This window comes from Thermobia domestica, chromosome 17 (assembly GCF_964235325.1).
Source record: "Thermobia domestica chromosome 17, izTheDome1.hap1.1, whole genome shotgun sequence".
Taxonomy (NCBI): domain Eukaryota; kingdom Metazoa; phylum Arthropoda; class Insecta; order Zygentoma; family Lepismatidae; genus Thermobia; species Thermobia domestica.
This window is the reverse complement of record NC_137470.1, coordinates 180,613,116-180,637,530: the sequence shown is the minus strand read 5'-3', so window position 1 is coordinate 180,637,530 and position 24,415 is coordinate 180,613,116. Positions and strand designations below refer to the sequence as shown.

Below are 24,415 nucleotides of genomic sequence, written 5' to 3'. Positions count from 1 at the left end.
ATGTTAACAAATACGAGGATAGAAGTTTTCCAAGCTCACGAATATGCTCTTATTTGTTCTCACACAGCTACTGTAGATAGAAAAGGGAAGAGATATGTTGGTGGAAAAGTGAGATTAGAATAAGGAAGTGTTTAAAAAATTTGTGGTATTCCTACTGAATCACGTGATTCTATTATGTAATAAAGTTGAATTTGTACCATCTGTTCGGGACAAGGCTTCCTTGACTTCGGTACGTACTGGCATTCATCATCATACTTAGCCTGCCTTTACTTCTGAAGGTTCCCCTGATACGCATTTCATAAAGGCTGGTTGAACCACTGGACCGCATTAGAACAATCATAGAATGAGAAATAAATCCCGTCAAGCGACCCCATCAGGAATTGAACCCAGATCGTCTTGTTGCTAAGTAGACACCCCACCAGCTATATTACCACAGCTATATTTATAGTAAGGGATGCAAATATATTTTAACGGGAAGATATTTTAACAGCAAATCAGATTTCAAATAAAATACAGAGTGAAATCTTAAAGCCTGAACGGAATAACGAACCAAGCGTTCAGCTTACTATACTGATGTATCGGCGCGGAAGTCCCAGGTTCAGTTCCCGGCGGCGGACCCCACGTTAAGGTGTAGGCCCGCGTCTCATATCCTCGCTGCTGAACGGGACACTAACCCCTAAATCAACAAACCATCAATGATGCCGGTGTAGTAACCATTTTTCTATACAGTTCTTCATACCTGCCGCATTTTCTTAACCACTTGAACTACATTGAATGTGCACTTGTAGAATATATTGTTGGAAAATGCGGTTATTTAGTCTACTCATATTTCACACTCATTATAGGTATCAATTAATACATATATTGCATCTTTTGTTGTCAACTGGCTAACGAATCTGCCTTCTTTATGCTTAGTCCTGCGTTCCATTCAGCAGTGGCTTGAATTACACTTTAGGTAGTGTATTCATACGGTCACAATGTTAAAAAGCAACAAGGGTAATATAGACACATGGTTGTCCAAACACAAGTTGTGCTTCAGTCCATGTGGTCTGAATAGCTGAATCCCAACACAAACAGTGAAGACGTGTGTAATGTTGGAGGTGAAAGGATATAGCGGTAGCAAATTCATTAGAAACCGGCATGACTCCTGTTCAATCTCCGGGCAGCCGCAAATTTTTACTCTTGAGCTTTAGTATATCTTTGACGTTCTTTCACTTGGTGAGCAAACAACGACTCTTAGTCGACCCTTTTACAAGAAAATAGCAGTAAGATTTTAAAACTAAAGAAAAGCACCATTATATGGTACAATGTATGTGGACTACCATAAAAAGTCCCGAGAGAGTCAATGTAAATGCATGAGGTTCTGCGGTCAGAAGTAATTTAAGGTTAGTGTTGAATTTTATTTGTATCTGTACGGTAGTTTAACGCTGCACATCATGCACCGTGACTAAGAGAAATGATGATGATGAGACGGATGATAATGGTGCAGTGACGAAAGTGGGAGGAAACTGCATAACCCACAGAACTTCCACGCACACTGTGTTTTCCCACCAGAAAGCCCACTTGCTGGGAGCTGAGATTCATCCATACACCCAAAGCACCTGAGCTGACCGCTCAACCACTGAGTCACCACGGGCCCGGCGCACAGTGTGATAAATATCCATTCTAGCGGGATGAAATTGTTGAAGAGCTAGTTGCGGAACCAATATGCGTGAAATGTGATTGGTGGGCGATTTCTTGGTCGGAGAATATAAACCAGTAACTATTGACATCAGGGGTGTCATGTGAGAGGCTAGTAGGGGGAGGGGGCAATTTTCAACTCGAAACATAAACGTGTTTGAATGATCGGGTTTTGTTAATAAAAACGTATGAACTACATTTGTGAATACCAACATATTAGCATACACAGTTAGAATGTAAAATGTTAAAAAGTTACCAAACACATGTAAAGATACTAAATATTTGCAAGAATTGAAGCTGATGTTTTGAGGGATCATTGTCACCTAACGAATCAAGAGAATACAAAATTAGAAGATTGCCTTAGCTTATGTTATGTGACTTTTGCACCCTCTCCCTCTATTCTGCAGCACACGTTAATAAAATATGCTCAAAGGAATTGAGAATGATATATCTTAGGTATATATACCTGACAAAATGTAAACTGACACGCCTTATCGACATTTATTAGAATGTGAAACAAAAGCCTATACATAATGATTTAACATAAGTAAAGATAACTGCAATATTGGCATCTCAATTATTGACAGTTCTGTCCTACAATGCACAAAACAACATATAATGTATTCACAACAAGGAATATAAACAAAAAAAAAGCACTAAAATGGCTGTTAGGAAATAGTCAGAAACAAAGTATGCTTATGTGCCCTCAGAATCACATTATCTAAGGAAACGTCATCGGTATTCAAAGCAGGCAATGAAAGTAACGAAAGAACTTCACGCGTTATATGGCCGGCCTTCTTTCGAAGCTTGCGTCTGAAACTAGCTGTTAACGGATCAGAGGATATCAAGAGTCCATGAATGAGATCTGTGTTGGTATCCACACGTGAGCTTTTTCGTGTAAAGTTTTCTCGATATTTTCTAGTGTCTTTGTTCCTTGCGTCTTGTGCTTCTTCCGAAAGTTGGAGAATCGGAAAAATACAAGAGGCAATAACAATTTTCCCATGCCACAAAATCTTATGCATGCTACTTGGTATGTGATACTATGCATACTCTAGTAAGTACAAATGTCTAGTTGCTGCTGCATACTTCTCGAAAGCATCTGCGTTAATGGGAAAACTGCAATTGATGCATTCTAAAGTTACATGAAAATGTTCAATGGGATCAACATTAACACCTGTAATGTCAGCAGACAGTTCAGCATTTCTCAAAAACCTTCGCGCTGTATTACCTTCATTGATATGTCCTTCCTGTTGTGTAGGCATATCAACCAAAAGGCCCATCTCATTTCGAAATCTTTCTTTTGAATACACTTTTTCCTACTGGCTAATTTATTTTTCATTTCGGGAACTATTACTCACCACACTTTTACATCTAATCTATATGCAATGTGCTGTATGCATTCCATGAACCTCCTAACATAATGCATTGTTGAGTTGAAATATTTGCATCAACAATGAGTGCCAGAGCTTGATATGCAGATATACTCTTCTTTTATTTTCCTCATTAGACATTGAACTACGCATCTTTTTTATACTGGTTCCTCGACGAGGTGACGCTTCTGATAGTTCTTTCACTATGGTTGCAGAATCCTTTTTGTCCTCTTCGTGAAGCTTCATTTCCGCAGTAGTGGATATCTGCTATAAGCTATTTGTTGCGATGAAGTCTGTGAACTTCCTTTTTTTGGTTTTCTCGCAACACTCACTGAATGCCTTGGATGGCCTTCCGGACGTAGCAGATGGTTTGTCAGTGGATGGAAAAGCTAGTAGCTTTAGAACAGTGTCTGGTAAACTTATGTTTCCACATAACCAGTCTGCATTTGATGTAAGGAATCGTTCACGATGACGATAAGATTTGTCCCGCCTGTACTCAACTTTCTGACATAGGCTTCTTACAAATACCTTTAAATTATTTTCAGCATCGTCAGAAAGGTGTTTCACACTGACTATTTTCGAAACAAGTTCATAACCCTCAAAACGCTCAGTTTTCCGGTGACGCGACCAAACATCAAATATTGCTTGCCGGGAGATTGAAGACACCAGTTTTAAATAAAATATATAATTATTAGAAGCGCAAATATGCGCAGAATTTTTCTTCATATTATTTTAGTACACATCCTAGTGCATGGACTAAAATCAGTCTGACGTCTGTATACGACTGTATAAGAGACTTCCAATCTACACTACATTAATGAGAATGTTAAATAAGACATGATGACATTGTTATCGGTCAGATGTTATTACTGAAGGTTCACAGACGCAAGACACTGATAGACGTACGTATGGAACTTAGTTCAAAAACACAAAACAATGACACTTCAAACACAGTGCAATATTTGGAGATAATACCTTTAGTTTCTGACTGTCATTTTCAACGCTACACACCACGAGTTACTTTGGTTGAATTTGCGGCCGTTATGCGACTTCCCTGTCGCAGATAATAACAATTCTTATTGATATTCTTCGTCATAGGAACCTTGTTTTATAATCTACTAAATATCACGTTTTTTCACGGACTTCAATTTTTCCAGTTAAATGCCCTTGGATTGATAAAATAACACACTGTGCGGCGCTGCGAAATGTTGAATATCTAACGTGTAATGTGACCAGAGCCCTCATCTATGTTTGTTATACTTTATATATATATTAGTTCTTACTTTAGGAATTTTAATTGATACTTTTATCCTTTCTTTCAGACACGTTAAAGATCTAATTATTCTTACTGCTGGCTGCCAACTTTTGTCGCTTATTTCCAACTACTTCTGGTTTTTATGGTTATTGGTGAGTATTTACTAGTCATGCTATTTTTTTTTTTTTTTTTTTTTAATTTGTAGACTGCGTACCGCTGAAACTGTGATAAATGATCTGTTTTTTATAGTTGTTGGTGAGTATTTACTAGTCGTGCTACTTTAAAAAAAAATTGTAGACTGTGTACCGCTGAAACTGATAAATGATCTGTTTTTATGGTTATTGGTGAGTTTTTATTAGTCATGCTAAAATTCTTAAAATTTGTAGACTGTACTGCTGATACTGTGATAAATGATAAATAGTGTCGAAAATGTGGTGCATGTTTTATTACCTGTTTTCCGTTATTCCTATTAGGTATTCCTTCAAATAAATGCCGTGTTGTCAAAGCAGTTGATTCCAGCCCCAGTCGCATTTATTCACTCTCTGAATTTGCATTGAATGTGCACCTGTTAATAATAATAATAATAATAATAATAATAATAATAATAATAATAATAATAATACACTATTTTTCAACCTATTATTCACCACCGGAACTCAGACACTTGTGACATGATGGGACCAACTTTCGTATTCGATGTCATACCAATGTATGACAACGGCTTGCAGTTGCTCATCACTATCTACCAAACAGGAATTCTTTGAGGTGTAAGAAGACATGAAAGTCACTTAGAGCAAGATCAAAGATATACAGTGGCTGTCAGACTCGTGACATAATCATGAGTTTTCAGCTTTAAGATATGACAGACTACTTCAGATTCGTGACATAATCATTGCATTTCCAAATTTTACCTGATTGGTAGTTTATTTGTATTTACCTCCTTTGACGTTAGTGAGTTCTACATAAGTTAAAGTAAAATCACTGTAGTGTATTCGATACTCTCCCACCAGAAATTGAACCCGACATGCACGTTAGGTACTAGACCAGCGAGGAAGGCCTAAATCTTATTTTGCTTTTGTTATACAGTCATTGTTGGAAAAAAAAATCAAAGGAAATGTTGCAAAATTTATTTGAAGACTAAGTAATATGGAATGAATACTGTAAAGAATAAGTGAGGCGCTTATTATCAAAATCCGATACATTTAGCTTAGTATCGAGTAATTTGCAAAACGTGTACTGAATCTCCATAATATACACGTACAAAGTCCCATATTTGAGCTAGTTTTTTAGTATAATATACCGAGCTTTCAAACAAAATATTGTTTGCATGAAATTCCTTTAGATCAAACATATAACAAATGACATATAACTCAATTTCGGTATTTAAAGAAAGATGGATTTGAAGGCTTTTGATACTATGCGTCACAAATACGAGTTTGGGGTCAACTAGGATAATTTCCAAACGGAACTTTTTGAACTTTCCTCGTATATTTGGAAATGTGATAATGTAACAAGATTTTCAGTATTCGTGTATTCTTAAGAAATATTATGTAGTCTAAAATTATTGAGCCTTGTGCGTATGAGATGGGGTTAGTGTCCAAAATTTCAGGGTACTTGTGTCGCAGCGGTCAGATGTAACGTCATTTGACAGATGAGAGTTGGAGCTAGAAAATGTTCAAAAGTGTTGAAATTGTGTATAATTAGGTATTGCATGGTGAAGATGAATGAATTTTCTGCAAAATTCTGGTACATTTTACAATTTTAATTCTATAAAGACGCAAATCCGTAAAGAAATGTGTGCTGTCTATGGGCAAAGCGCGTTATCAAAAGTAACAGCCAAAAGGTGGGTCAGTCGCTTTCGTTCTGGAAGTTTTGATGTTCAAGATGCTCATGGTAGTAAGCGACGAATCACAGCAAAAGATGATGATATTCTTGCAGAAGTCGAACAAGACCTGCATATAAACAGTTGTGATATCGCGAAACAGTGTTAAACAATTTAAAGAAAGCTGGCTACAGAAAGAAGCTCGGTGATTGGGTACCACATGATCTGACTCCCAAATATTTACTCGTTCGAATTTCTAACTGCGAATCTCTGCTGAATCGTAACAAACTCGAGCCATTTCTGAAACAGTTGATCAAAAGTGGATAAGTTACGAGAACAATGTGAGAAATAGATCGCGGTCGAAGCTAAAAGAAAGGCCTGACTGACGGCCAGTAATGTTACGCTGTGTGCTCGTTGGAATTGGAAGAGCATAGTGCACCAGAAGCTGCTGCAGCCGGACAGAACAATAGACTTAGACATGTACTATTGACAATAGCGTGAACACACCTAGTAACTCAAATGACCAGAGCTGCTCAACAGAAAGGGTGTAATATATTACACTGACAACGCCAGACCGTATACGTGTTTAGCGAGCTGTCAGAAATGGAAAAAATTTAGCTGGGAAGTTTTAGTGCATCCGCCGTATCTCTCGGACCTGGTACTGTCAAAATTATCACATGTTTCGATCTCTGAAGAACTCCTTGAATTATGTTGTTAGTTTCAGAATACAAGTGTGAAAGCCGCGTGTCACAATTATTTGAGCAGAAAGTGTCGTAGTTCTATAGCGACAGAAATATGCTGGTGTTGTAAACTAGCAGGTCATGCAATGCTGTTTCTACAAGGTAACCAAAAAAGTTCTTGCCGTTCTAGAGCAGTGATAAACAAAGAGCAATACAGTGGACAGTATGTACTTTTAGATTTCGAAGTTATCTGCATCAGCATCCAATACCTTTTGGCAACGTTCCTGAAGCTGCAATCTCCCACGTAGGTGATCGTTAAGGGAATAAAACAGGTGTTAATTTTCTGGTGCCAGGTTCGATGAATATGGTGTATGGCACACTCTCTCCCAGGCAACTTGCTGAAGTGTCTCCCGGATCCTCTTTGTTACATGTAGCTTCGCATTGTCGTGCAGGAACAGCACACCCTTGCATTTACCAATGCCGACATATTCTGCCGCAATTCATGGCGAAACGTTTACAACTTCTGGGACTAAAGGTCAGCATTGATGGTCTGACAAGGTGGAAGGAGCTCATAATGCACCACTTGACGACAATTCCACCATACAGAGAGCATAACCTTTCGCGGGTGCAGAGGTGGTCTTGAGGTATGAGGAACAGGGTTACGTGCAGACAGCTAATGTCTGGTATGCTTAGGAGTGTCATAGAGGACCCACTTTTTGTCACCAGTGAGCAGGCGTTCAAAGATAATGTGTTCAGGTGCCGAGTGAACAAGAACAAACAGGCTGTTACTCGTTATCCCTATATGTTGCCGCTGACAATATGTAGGGTACCCACTTGCTTAACTTGTATGACTTTCCTATTCCGTGTAGGTGCAGTCTGACTGTTTCGGGGAAACATGGAACCTTTCTGCACGTTATCACAGGTTAGACTGCTGCCCTCCTCGATTGCTGCTTTCAGGTCCTCATTATTGAACACATGTGGTCGTCCACTACGAGGTTCATCTGAAAGACTCGCATCTTCCGAACGGAATTTCTGGAACCAATGCTTAGCGGTGACTTCGTTCACGGCATTCTCCCCAAATACTTGGCATACGCGGTGACTTGATATGGCAGCTGACAGACCCACTTTAAAGACATACAACAAACACACGCGAACAAACTGCTTCGATACCTCACATTTCTTTTCGACACTGGACGACCCATGACTGTGGTGTGTGCGTAACGTGCCTGTATTACTGAAGGTCAATGATCAGACTAACTCTCATTGCTTGTCCGGCACGTGCGTCGTTTCGTTTCCTCTCTGTGAGCGCATAAGTATTGGGACATAAAAAAAAAAAAAAAAAAAAAAAAAAAAAAAAAAAAAAACTTGTAGATGGTATTTTCAAGTTACAGTAAATGTGTTCTAACTTTTGATCTCCAAAAGCTCAATACGTTTTAGACAATCTGAACTGTTGTAACTATTTTTTATCCTAATTAGGCTCCTATTCGAGGATTCTGGTTGCTGTGGGTAAACCTGTTAGCGCCGTGGATATTCCAGCCGGCCCCAGAAGTAGATGAAAAGAAACAGAAGAAAATGGAGAGGAAAATGAGGAAGTCTCAACTTTGACTCTATTTTTTCTCAGGGTTTTTATGCGTGCGTGAAAGGTGAGTCAATTTGCATTTTATGTTCCATCATCAATAGACATTATCGAAACTTTAAATTTACTCCCACGTTCTCCCTGTCGAAGAGTTCCTTCTCTGGATTTGTAATTTCTTTTTCAAGTAGGTACTACTTTTATTTATTTATTTTTAAAGTAAAGCATCATATCCTACGGGTTGTATAGTACAATACCACATAATTGCATGTCTCTCAGGCGTTTGTTTCATGGCCAAATAATAATGAAAAATGAAGGATAAGCATTTCTCCAGTCTAAGATGAATCTTTATTATTTGGAGTGTTCGCTCAATGAACACCTTATATCACTGACATTATAATTAATTGTGTATGTAATGTATTTTCCATAAGTAGAAGCTTTGCTTGGTATATAATTAAACACAAACTATTTGCTGAGCAAAACAATATATTAACATTAAAAAACTACATACGTGTGACAGTTTAGCCAACTAACACTTTGGCTTCATCAGACACTATCTCGAGAAGCCAAACTGTTAGTTGGCTAAACTGTCACACGTATGTAGTTTTTTTATGTTAATATATTGTTTTGCTCAGCAAATAGTTTGTGTGTAATGTATTTGCTTACTACATACTGCATACAAGAAGAAAGAAAACACTGATTATACATGAATTAGAAACTCCAACAGGAAGTAGGCTCAATCTTGCAAACGGTGCGAAATATTGAAAAAATAATCGAAAAAAATCTCGCCTTTAATGGTATCCTTCCCCGATTTTTATCAAGACATGTTTCACTTGTGTCTGTAAAGGGACATGTACAGATGTTGTGAAGAGTGACAAGAAGATTCATGCTCATATGTGAATGATGGACAGTATAGAGAGCGCAGGTTCAGCTAGTACACATCTTAAAATTATAATATGAAAGTATAATTTTAAAAAACCCATAACATACTCTATATTTGGTATAAATTTCGAAGTGCCCTGCCTCCTTAGGTATGCCCGTTAATCATTATAAAAACCTTGAGGCTGGAACTCTGTTCCAAGATTCATTTCAAACAGATAACCTGTTTTTCTTGAAGCAATCACAAACATCAGACTAAATCTATTACAATGTGGTGAAAAACTATAGAAATTGCACCTCCAGCCAGTGTGGCCGGTTGGGCAGCTTTGTAAGTGCCTTTGGCACCAAAATTTCAAACTGGGCAACATGTTACTTTTTGGACTACTTGTAATTATCTGCAGGCTATAACTCTTAAGAATACGCTACTTTCTTATTTGCATATATGAAATCACAAATTGTTACTCTTTTTATAATGCAATATAAGTTTTGCTTGTTGAGTATTCTATTAACAATGAACAATAGTTTTATAGTATTACTAAAACTAACGTGTTCGATACTAGTTCAATTCGTGTTTTATTCAATTCCTACTCTTCAATTTTATTCAATTCTCATTCAGCTCCTCCGTGGCTAAGCGGTTAGCGTACGCGCCCTTGGCGTGGGAGACCCGGGTTCGATTCCCGGCGGGAGCTCATGTGGTTTGGATTCCACGTTAATCAGTAGGTCCACGTCTCATATAGCCTCGCTGCTGGAAGGGACGCTAAACTAAAATCAACTCAACTCAACTCATTCAGTTCCTATTGTTAGTAGACGTTATGCAGAGAGGCCTTCGGAGGAAGGCATTAGCAGCACATGACCCGTTTCTATCTTATAACTGTCGTCACTCGTACTCTCTAAAACTAAACTATCTTTTGTATCCCACAGGAGGGCAGTTACCTGTGAATCTGTTTACAGACGAGTAAACAAAGCGAGACTATACCAGAAAGCTGATGATATTTGTGATGTTTGTAACTGCTCGCCAGAAACGTAAATGATATATATGGCGATAGGAACATGTCGGATGGGGAGATAACTAATGGCAACGAGTGATGTTCTCAAAAGAATCTCACTGTCATCCGATTAGTTTCTTTCTTCGTCTTTATGCAACACCAAGGTTATAAAGAATGACATCCATTGTAAAGCGACTCTATGTTTATGAAAAGCTACTAAATATTGATATGTCATCAATCATAAATGCATCAAAATAAACACACAGATTGAGAAATTTCAAATAATAAATGTACCACTAAATCAAGGTTAATCGTAAAAAATGGATAGTGTAGCGTATTTAACCTATTTTTATATGAAACATTGCTCGTTCTTGATATACTACAATTCGCTGACAGCAGGGGAGGTGTAGGTTATAGTAGCCCATATTCCTTCACTGTATTAGTAGTGTAAAGGTACACAGAGTGTCAGTGGGTGCTACTGGGCGTCACAAAAGCATCAAATAAGAGATGAAGTTATAACCAAATTTTATATAGGTTTTTAGCAATGAGTACTAGAAATGAGACTCATGATTTGTAATAGATACTATTGGTAGCAAACAGATATTAAGAGGAGATGAAAGTACTAGGATTACAACTTATCGTGGATCAGTCTTACCCCATACGATGAAGATACATGGTCGTCTTTCTCACTTTCACTGATAGCGACGGCAGACTTATCCTGCAATAATAGCGAAGCGTCTTCTAACAGGACCCAACACACGACCAAAAGCAAAAGACCGTGTTCGTCACTTCTCGACCCGTTTTGTTCCGGCTATCCCTTTGACCTCAATTGATAGTATATCATCACACCCACTACATCATCTGGTGGTGGTCATGAACCCAGAATAGACAAAGTCCGTATTTCCTGATGCAGTTAGAGCTGACGATAGCTGCAAATCCATCTCGAAAATCAGGAGAAAGGCAAAGCTCAATTTGTTAGGAAACAAACATTTCCTGGGTCGGTACTTCCTAGATACGTCAATAACCATAAGGTGGCTGTACGCAACGGATAATTGCCCAGACGTTGACACGACTGTGAGAGCTAGCAAGACACAAAACTTGGAGAAGTGACTGAAGTTATCAAAAACAAACATTGACTTGACGTATGTGAGTGTGTTCACGAAAGCGAAGTTTGGACAAAGGTTGAGGGAAGGTAACTACCAATGTTTATTACAAAATGTTGACTAATTACGATAGCTTTCTTGTGCTAAACAAACAGAAAAGCAAACGTTGACTTTCTATAACGTTGAGGCTACAATGAGTAAATGAACTATGTTAATGACATCCAGAGGCGACGAACTCTGCGGCTGCTAGGCTCCCAGTAAGTGAATGCTTGGCTTCTGCCATATAAAGATTGAACTCCCAGCATGAATAAAAAAAAACTGTCCCAGGTGATCCTTGGTTCGCATCCCGTAACAGTACGTTCACATCAGACAGCTCACTCGCACCAAGTCTAGCACATTTAAAGTTCGTGATATGAATATGTCTAAGTCCTAAAACGCTTGCTCCTCTCCAAAGCTCCCCGTCGGTCCTCCGTTTCGTTTTCCCGCTAGAAGTCGGTCTGCGAGAGCCTTGGATTAACTCGTTGGTGCAAAGTCATCTTCATGATCTCCTCTTTCCGGGTCAATGTCAGTCCATGGGGTGACTACAGGATGTTCACAGTGTCTTCTCACAAAGTTGCAGAATTCGACCTTCTTCCAGCATTGCTGTATTGGTTGACCGTCTCCTTATATTGATCCAATCGGTGGCTCCCGATGAATTCGGGTGTATCGTTCTAAACGGTGGCAAAGATGGCTAACATTCAGCACGTGGTGGGTGTTAATATTCTTGTATTATGTTTAGGTGAACCTGGAAAATACAGAGATAAAAAGATTATGAAGTGGGTGCGAAATACAAATTCAACACCTGATGCTGAGCTACCACATTACAAAGATTGGTGTCATCAAGCGACGTTGTTTATTCTGTAAAAATTACAAAGATGCTTCTAGGAAACAAAATCTGTATTTTAAGCGTTTCATAAGTCGTGTTGACTTGCAGCGATCCTTTAGATCATCTTCCTAGCAAGGGCGCCGAAGTCTTTAAATTTGGGAGGGGGGGAGCATTCAGATGCAGAAGGTATATGTATGAAGATTTAAAAACAAATTGCACTTAAATTATGCCAAATATTGTATATTGAAATATAGAATAGGGGGCCCACATGAGCTTTAGGGGGACCCGGGCCCCCTCGGCCACCCCAGGATCGGTGCCCTTGCCTCCTAGTATGTTGACTGGAAGGTCAACACTTCCGTGAATTTGAAAAGACTAGCCTTTTTTGAATTGGTTTCTTCCAATCTATATAAATAAAAATGGAAGTGACTGTGTTTTTGACTTAACTGTTAAACCGCCCGTCCGATCTCAATCAAATTTTCAACACAGATGAGGTTCGCGCCTTGAAGTGTTTTTATCTGTTCACTTTGACGGTGCAACGTAGGGGAGGTGGAGATATTTAAAAATGATCGAAAATGACCGATGTTAGTATCGAATCCATAGATTAGGGGTCGGTGGGAACAGTGACACTTCCGATGCCGTTTAAATTCAAACTCATCCCCGTAACTTGGGAAGGATGAGGAGAGGAATATTATATAATATTGTAATGTCCCACGTGATGATGTGTGTAAACAACTCTTCACGCCACTGTTTACAAACACCACCACATGGTTTAGCAAGAGTATTCCACACCCCAGATGGATTTTCTATCACCTGCAGACGACGGGCTTCTGTCCCCTCCCGTGGAGCAGACGATAACAACGAAGCAGCAGCGCCACCGCCACCCAAGGAACTCTATAAATTAGCTGGACGACGGCAATTCTATACCAGTCCTCTGGTGTCCCTCCTACTGTTTGCCACGGAACAATAGGAGTAACCTAACTCAAGGCCTCTAGTCTGCTACGGGACTACGCCTGTCCCATCTCCTGGCTTAGCCTGCTACGAGGCTTTGTCTGGGAATCCTAACCTCAGCCGCTTAGCCTGTTACGAAACTCTGTTGGCCACTTAACCATCCCTCTGCTTGCCACGAGGCTCTGTAGAGATCCTGTCTGCGACCTTACGGTCAAAGACTACCTGTAACTAACCTTGCAACTTGAAGAGATTGTTTGTACATTATTTTGTAAAAATACTTTTTGTAGTGTAAATTTTATAATAAAAGCCGGTAGTGGGACTCGATTCCGGACACTCTTTTTTATTAACGCTATACCTATACCTATATGGGACAAAGTTTTACAATATATATAGAGTTCCACTTCACTTTCATTTTTATTTATGTAGGCTTTACTTATTTTAACCCAGCGAAGCGGGTAATTGGCATTAGTGATGAATAAAGTTATGCTTTCTCGTATCGGTTTAGACTAGTGTTGTTAAAATTGGATTCTTCGAACATTCGTTATTCGAGTATTCGAAACAATTATATTTTGGAAATAATTTACCATATATTGTTTATAAAATATAACCTAACTTATAAATAATAATAATAATTAGTAATAATTTAGATGTTGTAATAAAAGCGCACGTAAAGGTTGTCTTAAAAAACACTGGATTTGAAACTCTTATAAGTCGAATTTATTTATTTGAAAGAAGGAAACAAAACACGCCATTCTCTTCAGGAGATGTCCAGGCTTAAACTTAAAAGACAATATCGGGCATATGACACCAGTTCGCTTTGCATGCGATCGCTCAGTCCATGAAATTAACCACCACCCGCTCACACATTTCCCCATCAACTTCGTCGAGGACACGTCGAATTTCTTGTTTCAGTTCCAACAGATTACAGGGTCTGTTCTGGTTAACTCGTGATTTAGCGTACCCATAGGAAGTCACAAAAACGAAGTGGGTAAGTTTGGCCTCCTCGTTACGAGATTAATCTGTCCGGGAACTTTTCACGCAGCAAAGCGATTGTCTCTCCTGAAGTGTGGCAATTGCACTGTCTTGTTGGAACCATAAATTGTCAATGTTCATTTTGATCCAAACCGGGCCAAAAGGGAAGCAGTGAGCATCGTTCGAAAATGAACTCCATTCAGTGTGACAGCCTCTCCTTGTTCATCTTCAAAAAAGTAAGGACCGATTAAGCCGTCACTCCAAATCCTACACCAAGCCGTAACTCGCCGAAAATGTGTGTCTTTTTCGTGAATTACTCCTGGGTTCTCTTCTCTCCATATTCTGCAGTTATGCTTGTTCAACAAAGCCGTTTGAATGGAAGAGAGCTTCATCTGAGAAAATGATACGCGTTGTGACACCATAGCCCTCTCGTCCCTTTTCCAGGATCCATTGCACAAACTGCCGCCGTTTTCCATGATCTGCTGGTTTAAGTTCCTGTGTTAACTGAACTCTGTGCGGGTGTAAGTGCAAATCTTTTGTTAAGGTTCTGTGCATTGTTGCTGGACACATGCGCATTTCTTGAGCACACCGGCGACATGATTTTCCCGGGTTCACAGTAACAATCACGCACAGCAACAACATTTGTCTCACTCCGGCCACTTCGAAGGAGTCCAGGGCTTTTGATATCTACTGTTGAATCGGTTTGTTTAAATTTCTTGATCAACCAACGAACATAGGATTCATTTGGTGAATTGTTTTGTTCAAGAATCGTACGGAGTTTCCGAACAGTTTCCGCGAAACTTTAACCATTCTTGTAGTGAGTTTTAACAATCAACACTCTCTGTTCTGCATTGTATCTTTCCAGGACGATACTCGACAAACACTGACCTGGAAAGCAAAAACACAGTATCAAAACATAACCTCAATGATCACTGATAAGATATCATGAAAAAATAGTGTTACCAACAACTAAAACTAAAAATAACGGGCTTTTCGAATCCGGCGTTCTTTTTGAGATACTGTTTATAATAGCTTTAGTTTTAAAAATAATACATTTTCTGTTAGTTGGCCACTTTGCAATGGAACTAATGGTGGCCAACATACACAGTTCCACTATATATTTATTTATTAACATAAGTGTGAGTTTTTATGTATTCTCTAATACTTAAAATAAAACAGATATCTTTTGAATTTTGCAGATCGTATGCTGTGACTATTATATAAGTGTTCAAGAGATTAACGTGTGATTTTAAGAGCTTCCATCGTCGAAGCAAAGCAGAAGAAAATCGCTTGCATTCTTCGTTCCAATTCGGAAGAATATTGTCTGATATAGAAAAAAGAATCAGGACTTGCCCAATCCAAGTTTGTAATATATTTAGAGTATGCTTGAAATAAAAGCTTATTCAGCGCCTCCTTATCCCAGTGAAGCAGTTGTCAGTAATTATTACAGAACAGGTGTTAAAGGTTTAGATGAATATTGAAAAATAATCTAGTCCGCAATATTTTTGTTTATAAGGTTGTAACTTCAGAGTTATAAAGGTAAAAAAATGTAAAAAGCTGTAATTATTTCATTGTTTTTGTTGTAATAATAGAAGAAATACAGATATGTGAGTCCTGTGTTAAGCATCTATTTCAGTTATACGCTTGTTGCAGTCTACATAAGGTGTAACATCTTCCTTGCTTTAAGTAGTAGATGTACTCAATCATTATTCTTTGTAAGAAATATAAATATTTCGTTTGTTCTTCATAAAATTCTGTCAACTATCAGAATTGAGCTGTGATAGTAAGGGATTATGCAAGGTACTCGCGTTAAACAAATACCTCTGTTAATGCAAATACAGGGTGTTTCAAAAGTCCCTTACCACACCTTTCAAAATCCGTACGGAAGTATTTATATTGAATACCTTGAATTTAGGAAATCTAGGAAATATACAACAGGGCTAGGGGCACACCTTGTGGATGATGATTCGCGGACGGCCGCCATCTTGAATTTTTTATTATTTCAAACGATAGGTGGGTCATGTGATACATGACCTTAGGCTGGAATTTGCTCAGGATTCCGAATCTGAAATCGGATTTCATGTATCTTCATTTCGTGATAAGTTATGGACAACGACAATTGTTTATCTGTTACACATTGTGCTCCACATGTGGCACAGGGTGACGTTGTGGATGACGCTGATTGAAATCGGCTGCTACTGGACGGGCACTTCTCGCACCCCACGGTTTGACGATCTGGATGCGTTCCTCAGTTGATAACGGCATTGTCTACCGCCTGCAAAAAGAGAAATAATCACCAACTAAAGAGGAATAACTTCTGACTAAATAAAGATACATGAAATCTGATTTCAGATTTAACATCCTGAGCAAATTCTAGCCTGAAGTCATGTTTCACATGACCGACCTATCGTTTTAAATGAAAAATTGAAATTCAAGATGGCGTCCGTCCACGAATCATCATCCAAAAGGTGTGCCTCTAGCTCTATTGTAGATTTGCTACATCAAGTTCAATGTAAATACATCCGTACAGATTTTAAAAGGGGTGCTAAGGGACTTTTGAAACACCCTGTATATCAAATGTATCAATAAGGGCTAGATAATTAGAGATAGGTCCGGAACCAGACGTAAAATTTTGGTTGGATTGTATGGCTTAAATGACGTTACCCGACTATTTTTATATGGCGAAATTTTCTATACTAGTTAAACAAAATTCCTTTAGCTACATGGTAAGAAATTGTTAGAGGATGAAAAGAAAGTTGTGAAACAGTACTCTAGTTGGTTTCCCATAAATTGGCAAAGCAACGAAACACTCTTCACAAAGTTAAATTGAGTAACTTGCAGCAGTAATTCTCAAACAATATTCATTAAGCATCTCTCAGCCCTTCCTTTGGTTGAAGGCCTCTCCTTTGTATAAAACAAAATAATGAAACATGTAAGATGTTAAATACGGTCTTTGTGTTCATCAGTTTTTATATTATTATCATTATAAATAAAAATTCCAAACAATGTGTTTTAATTTTTGACAGTATCATTGAAAGTGAAGCATACGAAATCGTGCTAATTGCAATTTCTTGGCTGCGGACTTGATTTTTAATATCTTGAGTCATTGCTTTTGTACCGTGCACTGATATTTGTTGATCATTGGATTATATATGATATTGATGTAATATCATATATTTTGTTTTATGGAATGCATAAACCGTATTTTTTAATTTTAACTTGATAATAATGAATTAATTGTTAATGCTGAAGTTTCTTAATAACTTCTCAGGTATTGAAGGGGCGGTTCCCCTTCCGTATGTCACTGCCTTGAAGAAAACACAGGTTGAAACATCGAAATTAATTTTTAGTGCACGGTAGAAGAATCAAGATTTGTGAAAGTGAAATTTCATCATTGTAAGATATTGAGATCTATATGCCAAACAGGAGGTGAATTTTGAAAACAAAATGCTAAGTAAATATTAAACTTTTTTCACATACAATTAAACTGCTATTTTGGGTCACTTTTACATACTTAAAAAGTAAGGAGGCTCTCTTCATAATAAATAAATAAATAAAACTAAACATTGTAGAAAGTGTGATACAAATTTTTAAGTTGTATACAGTTTTTGTTGTTAAATTGAAACACTATTGTATTTTTGTTGTTTTCCTAATTGAAACAATCCGCACACGGAACTAAGACTACACTGTAAGAAAATGGCAAATGGATGTATTTGCTTTCCAGTACTTGCGACCAAGCAATATTATTAGACAGTAGAGCATCGAAAACCTGGACGTCTAAATACGGCGCGTCGAAAATCCCAAGTCAGTCATTGTAAATATCTAAACGAAAACAAGATCCATAAAATCTTAGAAGCACGCTCAATTTTATTATTACGGTACTGCTTTAAAGTAGCATCATTTTTAGTCGATGAATCATTTTTTATTTTGAGATTCACTTGTTTAATACAGTACTGCATTTTCTTAGATTATATTGTGTGTCTTCGTATAGCTGGACTCCTCTTCTGATCCTTATAAAATACATCAAAATGTTCGCTGATGTAAATACATTTGAAACGGTTCGGATTTTCGACGTTCTACTGACCTGTAAAAGACAAATTTATCTTTAATGGTGCTGGGTATTATTGTTAAGAATTAGTCTCTCGATTGGCTGGTAATTAGCACAAATAACGGAGCGAGCAGTAGTTTTCGCATTAATGTTAAGAACACTGTAAACCAGTATTACCTGATCAAAAGATCATGCATAATTAAGCCATTTTTGGTTCTTTGAAGCCTTATTGGCAATGAAACTACTTAAGTATTCTGTTAGTCTTTAACAATTCAGTTAAGCAACGTTTTAGTCATCTCAGAATTCGTTGGTAACATGTTTTGAACTAAAGGCGTGCAATATTTTCGTATACTTCTGAAAGAGAATATTTGACCTTTGGCTACATCTTAAGGCTCAAGTGTGAATTCTGTTGACTCAGTTATGTCGACAACAGCAAAAATGAACTGTGAAGACTAATTTGCGCTACACTTGCAAAATTCTAACGTTCTGGTTTGAAAAGTGGCAAATTAACCTTTGTTTTCCTACAGCAGTTCAGCAACTGAAGTAATTTAAACAATTCTCACACGCCCAGTGTGTAAAGTTTTGTCGGTAGAAAAGTTAAACCGGATTGCCTTGCTTCCATACGAATATTGTAGGGAGAATGTGCTTATTTGTTGCACAGAAAACCTATTGAAGTTACAGAGATTGATAAATTGCAATAAATATATAATAAGTCGTATAAGTAACTGTATATCGTATAAAAACAAGTCAGTTATAGACAGGTACACACGCACAAAGAGATGGGAGGTTTACGTGTGCTGTGATACCTAGAAGTAACTTCCAGTACACGTACTATTAACTTGTGTTACAATTTATGTTTCAGTCGAAGTGTAACTAATCAGACTTAGAGCAAGGGCATCTATACAAGTTGAATTGTACTGTTCTTAGTGTTATTTAAGGAGCTGTTTAAGAGAATTAATATTTATGACTAGGAAACGTAGCTATGACAGTAAATTTACGCTTGTAATCTGTGGTTCGTCTTTCAAGTTAAACGTCTGTAACAGTCTTGTTAAATAGGGAGAACTAAATTCCTTGAGAGGATGAAAAAATACTTCGACACATGTGAGTTAATTCGTGTACATAAATCAATTATTAAAAGGGCTGCGCTGGCTCAGTGGTAGAGCGTTCACCTCTGGGGTCTCTGGTTCGATCCGGGCTCGCGTCAAGTGAGTTTTGCGGTGAACAAACGTCGTCTACACGGATTCTCTCGTTTCCTGCCACTTTCTTCATTTCATTCATTTCTCATCATCAGCGTCTTCTTTAGCCTAGCCTGCATAATCGTGGGACGTAAAGCTAAAGATTTCATTTCAATTATTATTAAAATTAATGTAGCCAATGACAAATTTTCTTACAAGATTTCCATTTAATTTCTATGTAGAACCTCAAGAATTTCTTGCTTCTTGCCAAGTATGCTTTGTACTTCAAGTACAAATTTTCTATGGTTTCTTTAATATGTATATGTATACTTGGTGTTCATGAACTGTGTCATAAATTTAAGAGTGATTCCTTTATCTAATGAAAGAAAAGAATTTTAATAAACATCGGTCGGAAAATTCCTCGTTTTAGAATCATTAATCGCCGAAAATGCGAAACATCACCTTTTAAAACACCCTTGCTTAAAAATTGTGGAACTTCTAAAAAACAGTTAAAGGAATTACACTGTTATTAGTATTCTCTCTATCTAAATACAGTTGGGTACTGAAAGCTCGGCCTAATGTGAACCGAAGGGTAGCCGAGTTTGTGAAAATGCCAGGTTATCGGGAATAGGGTTAAAAAAGAATAAGTACGAGTATTTCCTCAGAAAATACAGTACTGTACTTGTATATGCATTGGTTGTTTGAGAATAGAACAGAGAATAAACTGCCCAATTACCCTTAAACAAAAGAAAAGTGCGTACTTTATGAAGCCATAAAGCCTTTACTATACGTGAAAATGAAAATTAATGGATACACAGTGTAGAGTAATTTATCTTATAAGACAGGCCTCAGAAAAGTACCCGGCAATTACCTTAAAACGAGTCTGCGCGGGGTTTTATCGCCTTGCCAGGTTGTGACCGAGTTAGCCTGACTGTCGGTTTATCGAATGCCAAGTTTAAGGATTCTACTGTATTCATGCTTCATAATCCTCTGATACCCTCGCAACGGGTACTCAATTAGTACTTAAAAAGTGTATCCCCCGTTCCCCAGCTTACTTAATACAATTCGTTTGCGTCGATACCGTAGGATTGTGAAACATGGATTTTTAGATGGAGCGTATATAGTTATTATATAATTCTTTGAACTGCTTGCGAGAATTCTCGTAATTTTCAAACCAGGGCGTTGTAATTCGTGATGTTTCGCATTCTCGGCGGTTTATAACTTGGAAAAGTGGTGTTTTCCAGCACATGCTTTTTTAAAGAACTTTTCCCATTTATTTGACAGTATCTGAAATATCCATTCTTCGCATGGGTGAGATAAAATATCTATGTAAACAAACTGAACAACGAAAGAAAAGATATCGGTCATTTTGTACTACTTTTACATATTCCGGTAAACGTCCCTGAGATCCCCTGGTTCGAATAAATAAAAAAAAAAAACGCCTCTGACCCCCAGCCGATAGGGGCTATATTTGGAAGTCAACGAAAGTGTAAATATCACCATTCATCTCAGCGATCGCGAAAACTATGATTTGACACTAATATCGAACATTTTGGATTATTTTTACATGTCTTGGTAACCCCTCCCCCGCAGGTGACCTCTGGACCACATACAGTGGTAACTGAATTTGAAAGTTACCGCTAATGGAAGTGTTGCAATTGATCTCAGCGACCGCGAAAACTATGGATTTGACACTAATATCGGTCATTTTCTACTACTTTTACATGTCCCGGCAAATGCTCCCCCCCCCCCCCCGAGACACCACTGTTTCGATTTTTTTTTTAATCTCTTCGTTCAGGTCTAGATCAAGGTATCCGTTACCAAAATTTGGTAACTCTTCGTCCACTCGCCTGGTCCCCAGGTCGCACACAGACACAGACAGACAGACACAAATTCTGTATTTTATTTATATTAGTTAAAGAACCATCTTCTAGATGTATGACACTGGGTTCATTAACACCCGGTGTATATATATTAGGTACCGTTACTGTGTTAATGATTGCTTGCATATGATCATTCTTGCCAAAGTTGATAGATGAATCTACTAGTTTTACTTTACTAATTGTTCTTAAAACTAAAAAAGATTCGAACGAAAGCCCATACTTATCTTGATAAACTATGAGATATTCAGCAGCATTTTTTTGAAATGTTCAGGAACACCTACAATGTAACATACTTCCACTTATATCTTCCATCTCTAAATTACTGTCTGACGGAATAAGAAAAGTATGGCTAAATAAACGTATATTGTTAACAAAATCTTGCTGTGGTTACTATATTATGTTGCCTGATAATTATTTCTTTCGGTTAATTAAAACTGAATGCATAGATGAGAAACACTACCTTGAAGATCGTAGCTCGATTCCACTAGTTATCAATTTCTTCCACCTACAGTCAATCGAGAGACAGTTATGCAATACTTTTGACACATGTACGTATATGTAATCATTCCTTTTTTCTGTTTTCTCTAATAAAATTCATTACATTGCAAGGTGGATGAAAGCGCAAGGGCGCTTGAATATATTTGTGTGTGTGTGTGTGTGTGTGTGTATGTATGTATATATTCAAGTACGTATGACTAAAGGTGATTGAAATTTAGTGCAAATGTGATACGAAGGTTAGTTCAAATGATTTTTATCCTTTCAGAAATGTTTTTTAGAAACTTCGCTTTCGCACAGAAACTGTTAAAATAATTGTGTATACAAGAAAAATATAACTAGGTAAGTTTCACGTGCAGCTACCAATGTTCGATATTGTTTTGACTTTTTAAAGAATTCTGCGTGTTATTTAATGAAAGGGTTCGAGTTCCTGCCTGCAAACTCTTCGGCAACTCTAGACCGTCCACAATTACTTTTCCTCCTACCGAAGTGGTTAATTCTTGAAGGCGAATTTGCAATATTATCAACTTGTTTAGCCTGTTGCTGACCGCGGTGAGTTTTCTTTGGCTGTTATCAGTAGTGAAGTCAGGGCTAATGAGTTTAAGGTAAAAGGAGTTTGAGACTGTCGTACTCCCAAAATACCTCTTATATGGGCATCTGATGTTCCCTGGGCATTTTTCCTCCAAACCCTGCTCAACCTTACGAACTTTCTGGTGTCACTTCTTATCACGTGACATCATCCATCTCTGCATTAAATACTTCTAATAAATGATCTATCTAAACCTGTTTCTTTTTCTTGAATATGGATTCCTGTTCGCCAAATAACAAAATACGATACTCATCATCCGTTCGTCAAAAGCATTCAATACTAGTTTCGAAGTTTTAGTATTGTCAATTGGCATGTTACGGAAAACACATACAGAGGAAGACTAATATAGCTTGACGTAGAAGAATTACACAGTCCGAAGTGTAAAAACTTATTAAAAGATTGATCAATAATTATACACAGGGCGCGTCCCATAGCATTTGTAGTCTTCCTCTTACTCTATTGCTTGGAATCAGATTTTGCAGTAACTAAACCTTTGGCTTGTCTCCTACGTTTTATAAAAACACCTATAATTGAAATCCAGTTTTTGTCTCGTCAATTTTTTTATTAAAAGAAATTGATTACATTTATATGGATGACTACGTATAATTTGGATACGGATTACTGTTAATTATTTTCTATTTTTAGTGTTTTACGCCTTAATTTTCAATTTTCATACGGTGTTAGTACTTACAACAAGTTCTCTGTATTTGGGCATCGTGAATTATCGCTGGGGTTGATATGTGGCTTAATACTGCGTTTAATCCCTAACGTGATGAAAATTCCATTGCCACGGGAAGGGGACAAAGTATCGAAGGTAAATTAATAGAGAAATTTTCAATATTAGTTAAACAGAACAGTATTAATTTTTGTAGTCGTACAGTAGTTTAACAGTGCACGTATATACCCTTTACGTAGAATTTAGAAATGTATAGCTTTCTTGTAATTACGCATTTATGGATTTTGATCTACGCTGGGAATTTGCACTTTTCTTTTCGAGATTTCTGCGTATATGTAGTGTCAAAAGCGTCGTGGGAGTTCCTGAATTTTTTGATAGTTTGGCTATTAGCAAATTCTTTGCTACTCAAATCATACAAGCTTACCTGTATTTACGATTATATGTTATTTGGTCAATTTACATCGCATAATGTTTGGAATAGTATGCAGAGAAAATGATAAGTTGTTTGATTGTTGAAAAAGTTGAAATAAGTCTATTTTGTTGCTGTTATAATATTTTTTGTTTTAGACCTATTTACTTGTTACGACGTAACGACTTTGGTCAAATGCTGCATAATATGAGATTTAGAATCTCAGGGTGGTCAATCACGACAGGTTGACAGTGTGATAATTTGAATTTATTGGAGATGTAACACTAAGAACGAAAATAAATAAGTAAATACAGTAATAAATTATGTAGCGTATCAGTTTCTGTTTCAATTTCCTACTTGAATATTCATTGAATATGCTAAGGTCACTGCACTATACTCTGTGAATAATTGATTTACTTCACGAGTAGTTCAACTAAAATTATTTCATATGTAAATATATTTAAAAAAAAATGTTCTTAATCACTCTGTGTACTGAAAGTATAAAAATCATTTTAAATAACCCATGTTGTATATAGGGACTAAATTATTACCTTGTTGTAGAAAATTTAAGAATTTCTAAACTAAAGTTTTTCGTCTGTTTGATGTAAAGAGAAAAGCTGAAATAAAGGATATTGATTTGGTTATTTTTCTTATTTTATTGTTTGCAGATTTCCTTCCTCTCCATGAAGTTTAATGTAGTAGTCATTCGGTACATTCAAGGATACGTGGAAACATATTTTCAACTCATGTTGTGGTTACTTATGTTGATTAGAAGTAGTAGTAAACTATATTTGGCTGTTCAACTGAAATTCCAGTTTGAGACGAATCCAAATTTGTTTTACGCTTGGCCAGTAGAGTGGCAGAGTGCGTAGTAAATTTCCTGCTGATTTAGCGTGGTTGTTCGCGTTACAGAGCAAAGATCGAAAGTGGAGAGGTATTGCAGTTGTGGTGTCGGGAGTTCGTTCTATCCAGTGTTCCTATTTAGCTACCAAAACAAGCATGTCAAT

The 24,415-nt window shown here is 37.4% G+C and overlaps 1 protein-coding gene across 1 annotated transcript in view; it reads left to right on the top strand.

Annotated features, from left to right (window-relative positions):
* LOC145674526 (transmembrane protein 208) overlaps positions 1–24,052 on the top strand; it is a 56,912-nt gene extending 32,860 nt beyond the window's left edge. Inside the window, exons 4-6 of the mRNA XM_081744682.1 lie at positions 4,373–4,457; positions 8,284–8,450; positions 15,333–24,052. Of these exons, the coding sequence (XP_081600808.1) occupies positions 4,373–4,457; positions 8,284–8,412 (214 nt within the window). The 3' untranslated portion in view covers positions 8,413–8,450; positions 15,333–24,052. The remainder of the gene's footprint in view (positions 1–4,372; positions 4,458–8,283; positions 8,451–15,332) is intronic.
* Positions 24,053–24,415: the final 363 nt, after the last annotated feature.